General features: G+C 42.6%; 1 protein-coding gene across 1 annotated transcript in view; it reads right to left on the bottom strand.

Moving 5' to 3' along the window:
* Positions 1-12,273, bottom strand: part of LOC124032319 (cyclic AMP-dependent transcription factor ATF-7-like) — a 42,818-nt gene that overhangs the window by 23,654 nt on the left and 6,891 nt on the right. The window contains exon 2 of the mRNA XM_046344628.1: positions 2,479-2,550. Coding sequence (XP_046200584.1) covers positions 2,479-2,526 — 48 coding nt within the window. The 5' untranslated portion in view covers positions 2,527-2,550. The remainder of the gene's footprint in view (positions 1-2,478; positions 2,551-12,273) is intronic.

The raw sequence follows: 12,273 nt of genomic DNA on the forward strand, positions 1-12,273 counted from the left end.
CTGCACCAGGCTGGGAAGACTGATTCTGCAATAGGTAAGCTGCTTGGTTTGAAGAAATCAACTGTGGGAGCAGTTATTAGGAAATGGAAGACATACAAGACCACTGATAATCTCCCTTGATCTAGGGCTCCACGCAAGATCTCACACCCTGGGGTCAAAATTATCACAAGAACAGTGAGCAAAAATCCCAGAACCACACGGGGGGACCTAGTGAATGACCTGCAGAGAGCTGGGACCAAAGTAACAAAGCCTACCATCAGTAACACACTACACCGCCAGGGACTCAAAATCCTGCAGTGCCAGACGTGTCCCCCTGCTTAAGCCAGTACATATGTCCAGGCACGTCTGAAGTTTGCTAGAGAGCATTTGGATGATCCAGAAGAAGATTGGGAGAATGTCATATGGTCAGATGAAACCAAAATATAACTTTTTGGTAAAAACTCAACTTGTCTTGTTTGGAGGACAAAGAATGCTGAGTTGCATCCAAAGAACACCATACCTACTGTGAAGCATGGGGGTGGAATCATCATGCTTTGGGGCTGTTTTTCTGCAAAGGGACCAGGACGATCGATCCGTGTAAAGGAAAGAATGAATGTGGCCATGTATCGTGAGATCTTAAGTGAAAACCTCCTTCCGTCAGCAAGGGCATTGAAGATGAAACGTGGCTGGGTCTTTCAGCATGACAATGATCCCAAACACACCGCCCGGGAAACGAAGGAGTGGCTTCGCAAGAAGCATTTCAAGGTCCTGGAGTGGCCTAGCCAGTCTCCAAATCTCAACCCCATAGAAAATCTTTGGAGGGAGTTGTAAGTCCGTGTTGCCCAGCAACAGCCCCAAAACATCACTGCTCTAGTGGAGATCTGCATGGAGGAATGAGCCAAAATACCAGCAACAGTGTGTGAAAACCTTGTGAAGACTTACAGAAAATGTTTGACTTCTGTCATTGCCAACAAAGGGTATATAACAAAGTATTGAGATAAACTTTTGTTATTGACCAAATACTTATTTTCCACCATAATTTGCAAATAAATACATTAAAAATCCTACAATGTGATTTTCTGGATTTTTTTTCTCATTATGTCTGTCATAGTCGAAGTGTACCTATGATGAAAATTACAGGCCTCTCATCTTTTTAAGTGGGAAAACTTGCACAACTGGTGGCTGACTGGATACTTTTTTGCCCCACTGTATCAGTGTGCGTGTGTGTGTGGCCTGAATGGCAGTGTGGTGTGTTGCCCATGTGGGCTCTTACAAAGAAAAGGAATTGCATTAGACACATCCGCATTGTTTCACAACAGCGCTAGCTGGCACGATCAGACAGTGTGACCAGTGTTTGCTGCCTGGTTGAACGGCAGTGTGTGTGTAGTGTTATTGTCCATGTGTGCGCTCAATAACAGAAGTGGAACAGACCTAGTGTGAGCACAGATGTGTTTGTACTCTCTTGCCAACTCAGTGTCACAGCAAACATGATAGTTTCAACAAGGAGTTGGCAAGAGAACAGAAACAGACTGACAAGAGAAACATGTTGTCCATGTGGACACGGTCAGTGGCACCAGAGCTAAATTAATGTCTACTCTCTACCGATGTTCCCCTCCACTGCAATGGGAAATGTCCTTCATTTCAGTATGAGTACAGTGTTTCTCCTAGGATTTCTTTCAGCAGCGGTGGCAAAACTAGCGCAGGGGAGGGGGGGGGTCCCTCCTCTCAGCTGCAGAGACAATTTTGCTGTTTTTAAGCTAATTTCATGCAATTCTATCAATTTTGCCATGGGGCTGAGAGAAAATATGCAGTTTTAAATTAACTGTCCAGTGAAAATCTGACTTTTAAAAGTTGATATTCCATTAACTCATTCCTATATAATGTTGACGACTCGTCCTATGGTCTTATTTGTGGCCAAAGCATAAATTGGAGGATGACATTTTGGGAATTTTAGATTCTCCCTGACTGTCTTTTTTTTCCTGCTGGTTGTTTAGTTGTCAAAAAATATATACAAATCCATAATCTTTTCTACATACTTTATATCTGGTTTTAGTCGTTTAACTTAACACTGAAAATGTATTACCATCCCAAATTATTATTCATGAATATAGGGGAAACACTGGAGTTCAGTACCACCAACACCATCTATTTCATCGGAGGACTCGAACTCAAAATAAAGAGTTATTCTAGTCAACGGAGGACTCGGACTCAAAATAAAGAGCTATTCTAGTCAACGGAGGACTCGGACTCAAAATAAAGAGCTATTCCAGTCAACTGCCAGACAGCAAAATACACAAACAAGTACAGTACAACCGCAAAATACACAGACTGAAATCAACTGAAATCCAAACTAAATTAGGATATTCACTAGACTATAGAAATTCAACTGATCAACTGCCACAAAACAGTAAAACATACACAAACACTAGCACAGGTAAAACCAAACTCAGAAACAGACACTGAACACACCTGAAACCACAGACAAGGTAGATGGCTTACCTGTCCACAGCCGGGAGCGTTGCACACAAAAGGCCGGTCGTCGCCCATCTTTGCAAAGAGCTTGCAATGTAACTGTGGGAGAGGAGAAGAAGAGAACATTGTTGTCGCTTATTTTATTTCCTCAATCTGTTGGTCCTCCAGTAGGCTAGTCCAGAAAACAACAAAGCAGAGATACTACTGTTCTGCTGGTAGGCTAACTGTAGTCAGGGCAGCTAGGATGTTCTGCTGGTAGGCTAACTGTAGTCAGGGCAGCTAGGATGTTCTGCTGGTAGGCTAACTGTAGTCATATGATTTCTGCTGGTAGGCTAACTGTAGTCAGGGCAGCTAGGATGTTCTGCTGGTAGGCTAACTGTAGTCAGGGCAGCTAGGATGTTCTGCTGGTAGGCTAGCTGTAGTCAGGGCAGCTAGGATGTTCTGCTGGTAGGCTAACTGTAGTCAGGGCAGCTAGGATGTTCTGCTGGTAGGCTAACTGTAGTCAGGGCAGCTAGGATGTTCTGCTGGTAGGCTAACTGTATTATATACAGTTGAAGTCGGAAGATCACATACACCTTTGCCAAATACATTTCAATTCAGTTTCACAATTCCTGACATTTAATTATATTAAAAATTCCCTGTCTTAGGTCAGTTAGGATCACCACATTATTTTAAGACTGAAATGTCAGAATAATAGTAGAGAGAATTACTTTTTTTTTTCATCCCATTCCCAGTGGGTCAGAAGTTTACATACACAATTAGTATTTGGTAGCATTGCCTTTAAATAGTTTAACTTGGGTCAAACATTTAGGGTAGCCTTCCACAAGCTTCCCACAATAAGTTGGGTGAATTTTGGCCCATTCTTCCTGACAGCTGGTGTAACCGAGTCAGGTTTGTAGGCCTCCTTGCTCGCACACGCTTTTTCAGTTCTGCCCACAAATGTTCTATAGGATTGAGGTCAGAGCTTTGTGATGGCCACTTCAACACCTTGATATTGTTGTCCTTAAGCCATTTTGCCACAACTTTGGAAGTATGCTTGGGGTCATTGTCCATTTGGAAGACACATTTGCAAACCAAGCTTTAACTTCCTGACTGATGTGTTGAGATGTTACTTCAATATGTCCACATAACTTTCCCCCTCATGATGCCATCTAATTTGTGAAGTGTACCATTCCCTCCGGGAGTAAAGCACAACCAGCTATCTAGCTACACATACATATACACATACACTAGAGGTCGACCGATTATGATTTTTCAACACCGATACCGATTATTGGAGGACCTATTATGATTTTTTTTGTAATAATGACAATTCCAACAATACTGAATGAACACTTATTTTAATTTAATATAATACATCAATAAAAATCAATTCAGCCTCAAATAAATAATGAAACATCTTCAATTTGGTTTAAATAATGCATAAACAAAGTGTTGGAGAAGAAAGTAAAAGTGCAATATGTGCCATGTAAGAAAGCTAACGTTTCAGTTCCTTGCTCAGAACATGAGAACATATGAAAGCTGTTGGTTCCTTTTAACAGGAGTCTTCAATATTCCCAGGTTAGAAGTTTTAGGTTGTAGTTATTATAGGAATTATAGGAATTATTCTCTCTATACCATTTGTATTTCATATACCTGACTATTGGATGTTCTTATAGGCACTTTAGTATTGCCAGTGTAACAGTATAGCTTCCATCCCTCTCCTCGCCGCTACCTGGGCTCGAACCAGGAACACATCGACAACAGCCACCCTCGAAGCAGCATTACCCATAAAGAGCAAGGGGAACAACTACTCCAAGTTTTAGTGCGAGTGACATTTGAAACGCTATTAGCGCGCACCCCGCTAACTAGCTAGCCATTTCACATCACATCTTTACACCAGCCTAATCTCGGGAGTTGATAGGCTTGAAGTCATAAACAGCTGCTGACAAAACGCACAAAAGTGCTGTTTGAATGAATGCTTACGAGCCTGCTGGTGCCTACATCGCTCAAGTCAGACTGCTCTATCAAATCATAGACTTAATTATAACATAATAACACACAGAAATACGAGCCTTAGGTCATTAATATGGTCGGATCAGGAAACTATCATTTCGAAAACAAAACATTTATTCTTTCAATGAAATACGGAACCGTTCTGTATTTTATCTAACGGACGGCATCCCTAAGTCTAAATATTGCTGTTACATTGCACAACCTTCAATGTTATGTCATAATTACGTAAAAATCTGGCAAATTAGTTTGCAATGAGCCAGGCGGCCCAAACTGTTGCATATACCCTGACTCTGCATGCAATGAACGCAAGAGAAGTGACACAATTTCACCTGGTTAATATTGCCTGCTAACCTGGATTTAGCTAAATATGCAGGTTTAAAAATATATACTTCTGTGTATTGATTTTAATGAAAGGCATTGGTGTTTATGGTTAGGTTGTGGTTAGGTATGGTTTCTACTGCATTTGTGTAACAGGCAGGCTCCTTCGCGAATGCGCACCGCATCGATTATATGCAACGCAGGACACGCTAGATAAACTAGTAATATCATCAACCATGTGTAGTTATAACTAATGATTATGATTGATTGATTGTTTTTTTATAAGATAAGTTTAATGCCAGCTAGCAACTTACCTTGGCTTCTTACTGCATTCGCGTAACAGGCAGGCTCCTCGTGAGGAAGGTGGTTAGAGTGTTGGACTAGTTAATCGTAAGGTTGCAAGATTGAATCCCTGAGCTGACAAGGTAAAAATCTGTCGTTCTGCCCATGAACAAGGCAGTTAACCCACCGTTCCTAGGCCGTCATTGAAAATAAGAATGTGTTCTTAACCGACTTGCCTAGTTAAATAAAGATGAAATAAAGGTGTAAAAAAAGAATTGGGGGCAAAAATCGGCATCCAAAATTACCGATTATTATGAAAACTTGAAAATCGACCAGAATTAATTGGCCATTTGATTAATCGGTCGACCTCTAGTGTGTGTGTATGTTAGCGGTCGACCTCTAGTGTGTGTGTATGTTAGCGGTCAACCTCTAGTGTGTGTGTATGTTAGCGGTCGACCTCTAGTGTGTGTGTATGTTAGCGGTCGACCTCTAGTGTGTGTGTATGTTAGCGGTCGACCTCTAGTGTGTGTGTATGTTAGCGGTCGACCTCTAGTGTGTGTGTATGTTAGCGGTCGACCGATTAATCGGAATGGCCTATTCATTATATATACACATGTATGTTATGCGGTTCTATATCTATATCTATTAATCACATACATACATAATATACACCTATTCATTATATATACACATACATATACCAGTATATGCTAGCGTTACTATATATACATACACACATACATATACACATACATATATATACATACATACATATACACATATACACACACACACACATATATATACACACATATATATATACATTCCGATTAATCGGTCGACCACTAACATACACACATTATATGCCAGTAAATGCTAGCTATCTATATATATGCCAGTATATGCCACAGTGCAGTGCAACTGCGGTGTAGCCAACTGTACACATTGCTACATAGCCTAGTACCAGTCTTAAAACCTTTTATAGACCACTAGTTTTATTAGCACTTATGATCAATTGAGACAGATAATAACCTACAATGTGTGGGCCACTTTCCAGTATTGAAGTCAGTCCATGTTTCTTCTCTCCCTCTCCCCCTAGTCCGATGTTCTCTCCCAACTCTGACACCAGTTCCTCGCCCTGAGCCAAGCAGCCAACATGATTTCAGCAGCCTGCCCTGCCTTCCACTCGCAAGAGACGCTCAAGGCAGACTCAGACGATCATGAGGTCAGGGCTGGGTTGTAATATTAACCATTATGTGTCTCTCTTCCTTTCCATCTCCCTCTCACGCTCTCTGCTTAATTTACTAATGGAAAAAAAGGAATGTCTTCATGTTGACTGCCTGTAAAAAGGCAGGCTGGCACATCCCTTCTCAGTGAGATCAAAGGAGGAAACAGAACACACACAAAAATCATTCCGAACAGACCCCACAGGCTGTAATGTGTCCCAAATGGCACCCTATTCCCTATATAGTGCCCTACTTTAGACCATGGCTCAGCACCCTATTCCCTATATAGTGCCCTACTTTAGACCATGGCTCAGCACCCTATTCCCTATATAGTGCCCTACTTTAGACCATGGCTCAGCATCCTATTCTCTATATAGTGCCCTACTTTAGACCATGGCTCAGCACCCTATTCTCTATATAATGCACTACTTTCGCACAGTCAGTTCTGATCAAAAGTAGCACACTATGTAGGGAACAGGGTGCCATTTGTGTTGCAACAGACTGTCTGGAACAGAGAGCAGCGAGCCAATACAACAGGCTGGTGTCAGGCCTCTCTCACCGCTCACACTAAAACACAATCCTCTGGGTCTATTTGGGCAGAGATGTGCGAGTTTAGTCCATTGACAAACAACATACACCAGCAACTCGTTATCGTCAGGGTGCAGACTAACTGGCTGTGTGTGTCTGTGTGTGTCTGTGTGTGAATCCTCTGCAGGGAGGCAACATCGAAGGAGCAAGAGAAAAGAAGCTGGTTAACTTGATTTAGGCCAAGTTTACCCTGGTACAATGGAAGCAAATGGAACACTTATAGTGACACAAACTCCCAAGCTAAATCAAGCATACCCCAAATACTTGAAAAAGTATTTGACACATTTGCCTATGTATTTGACATTATGGTCGGATCCAAAAACCTAACACAGACATCGATCAATTTCATTCTATCCGTTTCAGACATGTGATCCACCCATGTGAGAACCTCAGTCAGTCCACCTATTTATTTTTTTATACCTCCATTCATCCAAGGTGACATGGAAATATCTGCCGGGCCAGTAGGCCTTATTCTAGTCACTCTCTCTGAGCCTGCCGGGCCAATAGGCCTTATTCCAGTCACTCTCTCTGAGCCTGCCGGGCCAATAGGCCTTATTCCAGTCACTCTCTCTGAGCCTGCCGGGCCAATAGGCCTTATTCCAGTCACTCTCTCTGAGCCTGCCGGGCCAATAGGCCTTATTCCAGTCACTCTCTCTGAGCCTGCCGGGCCAATAGGCCTTATTCTAGTCACTCTCTCTGAGCCTGCCGGGCCAATAGGCCTTATTAAAGTCACTCTCTCTGAGCCTGCCGGGCCAGTAGGCCTTATTCCAGTCACTCTCTCTGAGCCTGCCGGGCAGTTGGCCTTATTCTAGTCACTCTCTCTGAGCCAGCCGGGACAGTAGGCCTTATTCTAGTCACTCTCTCTGAGCCTGCCGGGCCAGTAGGCCTTATTCTAGTCACTCTCTCTGAGCCTGCCGGGCCAATAGGCCTTATTCTAGTCACTCTCTCTGAGCCTGCCGGGCCAATAGGCCTTATTCTAGTCACTCTCTCTGAGCCTGCCGGGCCAATAGGCCTTATTCTAGTCACTCTCTCTGAGCCTGCCGGGCCAATAGGCCTTATTCTAGTCACTCTCTCTGAGCCTGCCGGGCCAATAGGCCTTATTCTAGTCACTCTCTCTGAGCCTGCCGGGCCAATAGGCCTTATTCTAGTCACTCTCTCTGAGCCTGCCGGGCCAGTAGGCCTTATTTCAGTCACTCTCTCTGAGCCTGCCGGGCCAATAGGCCTTATTCTAGTCACTCTCTCTGAGCCTGCCGGGCCAATAGGCCTTATTCTAGTCACTCTCTCTGAGCCTGCCGGGCCAATAGGCCTTATTCTAGTCACTCTCTCTGAGCCTGCCGGGCCAATAGGCCTTATTCTAGTCACTCTCTCTGAGCCTGCCGGGCCAGTAGGCCTTATTCCAGTCACTCTCTGAGCCTGCCGGGCCAGTAGGCCTTATTCCAGTCACTCTCTCTGAGCCTGCCGGGCCTGTGGGCCCTGTTCTAGTCACTCTCTCTGAGCCTGCCAGCAATGTCCCCGTCGCTGTTAACTTGGGCTGCGTCCCAAATGGCACCCTATTCCCCAGGTAGTGCACTGCTTTTGACCATGGCCAGTAGGGAACCCATAGGGTTTCTGGTCAGAAGTAGTGTACTACATAAGGGAAGAGGGTGCCATTTGGGACGGAACCTTGGGTTTCTCTGACTCAGCAGGTGTAGCTAGGGGATCGAGCAGGTCGAGCGGGTCGAGGGCTATAATCAGCCCGAGGGCCACGGTGTTTGATGCGGCTTGCTAGGAAACTAGCTAAACAAACTGTATTAATAGCCTCTCTCTGCCTGCAGCCAGGGAGCCAGAGGACTCAGGAATCTACTGGGCTAGGAGTTGACAGCGGCAGAGGGGAGTCAGATGGAGATAGATTGGGGGTGGTGTTGTGTGTGTGTGGTGGTCATGTTTACTCACTGAATTACTGTGAGATCAAGTGTATTTGGTAGCTCAAATCAAAATGTATGTCACATGCTTCGTCGACAACATGTCTAGACTAACAGTGAAATGCTGACATACAGGCCTTTCAAAAACAATGCAGTGAGAAAAATATAGAAACAATGTATTAAGGGATAAATACACAATGAGTAAGAAAACAGCACCTTCAGAAAGTATTCAAACCAGTTGACTTATTCCACATTGCTGCGTCATAGCCTGAATTTAAATTGGATTAAATCTATGTTTTTCTCACCCATCTACACACAATACCCCATAATGACAAAGTGAAAATATGTTTTTAGAAATTGTGGCAAATTTATTGAACATGAAATACAGAAATAATTACATGTACATAAGTATTCAGACCTCTTTGCTATGACACTCCAAATTGAGCTCAGGTGCATTCAATTTCCTTTGATCATCCTTGAGATGTCACTACATTGATTGTAGTCCACCTGAGGTCAATTCAACTGTTTGGACATGATTAAGAACAAAACATACCGGTCTATATTAGGTCCCACAGTTAACAGTGCATGTCAGAGCAGAAACAGTACCACCATCTTTGGCCTGAATGCAAAGCGCTATGTCTGGATAAAACCAGGCACAGCTCGTCATCCATCTAACACCATCCCTACCGAGAAGCATGGTGGTGGCAGCAACGTGCTATGTCTGGAGAAAACCAGGCACAGCTCGTCATCCATCTAACACCATACCTACCGTGAAGCATGGTGGTGGCAGCAACGTGCTATGTCTGGAGAAAACCAGGCACAGCTCGTCATCCATCTAACACCATACCTACCGTGAAGCATGGTGGTGGCAGCAACGTGCTATGGGGATGCTTTTCAGCAGCAGGGACTGGGAGACTGGTAAGGATAGAGGGAACAATGAATGCAACCAAATACAGGCAAATCCTTGATGAGAACCTGCTTCAGAGTGCAAACGACCTTTGACTAGGGCGAAGATTTACATTCCAAAAGGACAATGACCGCAAGCATACAGCCAAATCAACGCTGGGATAAGAATGTGAAAGTCCTTGAATGGCCTGCCAAAGCAGACTTGAATCCCATTGACAATCTGTGGACAGGGTTTAAGAATGTTGTTCACCTTCTTTCCCGATCCAATTTAACAGAGATTAAGAAAATCTGTTAGGAAGAATGAGAGAAAATCCCCAAAATCCAGATGTGCAAAGCTGATACTGACTAGAGGTCGACCGATTATGATTTTTCAACGCTGATACAGATTATTGGAGGACCAAAAAAAGCTGATACCGATTAAAAATTGGGCCAATTTTTTTATATATATACATTTGTAATAATGACAATTGCAACAATACTGAATGAACAATGAACACTTATTTTAACTTAATATAATACAAAAATAAAATCAATTTAGTCTCAAATAAATAAATGATCAACTATAATAAATAAATAATGAAACATGTTCAATTTGGTTTAAATAATGCAAAAACACAGTGTTGGAGAAAAAAGTAAACGTGCAATATGTGCCATGTAAAAAAGCTAACGTTTTAAGTTCCTTGCTCAGAACATGAGAACATATGAAAGCTTGTGGTTCAATATTCCCAGTTAAGAAGTTTTGGGTTGTAGTTATTATGACATGTCGACTATTACTCTCTATACCATTTGTATTTCATAGACCTTTGACTATTGGATGTTCTTATAGGCACTTCAGTATTGCCAACTTAATCTCGGGAGTTGATAAGCTCAGCCCAGTCAAAACTGTTCGCTGCTCTGGCCCCCCCAATGGTGGAACAAACTCCCTCACGACGCCAGGACAGCGGAGTCAATCACCACCTTCCGGAGACACCTGAAACCCCACCTCTTTAAGGAATACCTAGGATAGGATAAGTATTCCCTCTCACCCCCCCCCCCCCCTTTAAGATTTAGATGCACTATTGTAAAGTGACTGTTCCACTGGATGTCATAAGGTGAATGCACCAATTTGTAAGTCGCTCTGGATAAGAGCGTCTGCTAAATGACCTAAATGTAAATGTAATAAACAGAGCTGTGCATCAAGCATTGATAAGAGCTGCTGGCAAACGCAGTAAAGTGCTGTTTGAATTAATGCTTACGAGCCTGCTGCTGCCTACCACCGCTCAGTCAGACTGCTCTATCAAATCATATACTTAATTATAATACAATAATGTGGTCAAATCCAGAAACTATCATTTTGAAAAAACTTTATTCTTTCAGTGAAATACGGAGCCGTTCTGTATTTTATCAAATGGGTGGCAACCCTATGTCTACATATTGCTGTTACATTGCACAACCTTCAATGTTATGTCATAATTATGTAAAATTCTGGCAAATTAATTACGGTCTTTGTTAGGAAGAAATGGTCTTCACACAGTTCACAACAAGCCAGGCGGCCCAAACTGCTGCATATACCCTAACTCTGCTTGCACTCTTGCATTCAGCAAGAAAAGTGACACAATTCCCCTAGTTAATATTGCCTGAATTTCTTTTAACTACATATGCAGGTTTAAAAATATATATATATACTTGTGTACTGATTTTAAGAAAGGCATTGATGTTTATGGTTAGGTACATTTGTGCAACAATTGTGCTTGTTTCGTGAATGCGCTTTTGTTAAATCATCACCCGTTTGGCAAAGTTGAAGTAGGCTGTGATTCAATGAAAAATTAACAGGCACCGCATTAACCTCTTCAGTCGACCCTCTACTTTTTCGAACATTCTGTTAAAAGTCGCGTAACATTTCAGCGCCCTGCTACTCATGCCAGGAATATAGTATATGCATATGATTAGTATGTGTGGATAGAAAACACTCAGACGTTTATAAAACTGGTTAAATCACAGCTGTGACTTTAACAGAACGTGCGTTTCATTGAAAAGTGCAGGAAAATCTGATCACTGAAAGTGGAAAAATATATCCATCCGCCGCTTCAACCCATTGTTATGGGCGAAAGACATTAAATAGGGCTGAGGTTGCAATACCTACAGCTTCCACACGATGTCAACAGTCTTGTCATTTGCCAATTCTTTGTTTCTTGGTCAAACGAACAAGAGACAGGCTTTTTCTTCAGGTCTCCGACCGGATATTTTGGTTGAGAAATACACGGACAGTATTTCAAGACGGACCCCTATAGAAAACACTTTGTCTCGTGATTAATTTGATCGCTTATTAACGTTTACTAATACCTAAAGTTGCATTACAAAAGTATTTCAAAGTGTTTTGTGAAAGTTTATCATCGACTTTTTGAATTTTTAAAAAATTACGTTACGTTATGAAATGCTATTTTTTTTCCGTTTATCACACAGTCTTCATAGATCGATATCTAGGCTATATATATGGCAGCCGGGCAGCCGAGCGGAAATGGAGGAAAACTCGCCTCCCTGCGGACCTGGCATCCTTTCACTCCCTCCTCTCTACATTTTCCTCCTCTGTCTCTGCTGCTAAAGCCATTTTCTACCACTCTAAATTC

Source organism: Oncorhynchus gorbuscha, linkage group LG03 (assembly GCF_021184085.1).
Source record: "Oncorhynchus gorbuscha isolate QuinsamMale2020 ecotype Even-year linkage group LG03, OgorEven_v1.0, whole genome shotgun sequence".
In the NCBI taxonomy this organism is placed as follows: domain Eukaryota; kingdom Metazoa; phylum Chordata; class Actinopteri; order Salmoniformes; family Salmonidae; genus Oncorhynchus; species Oncorhynchus gorbuscha.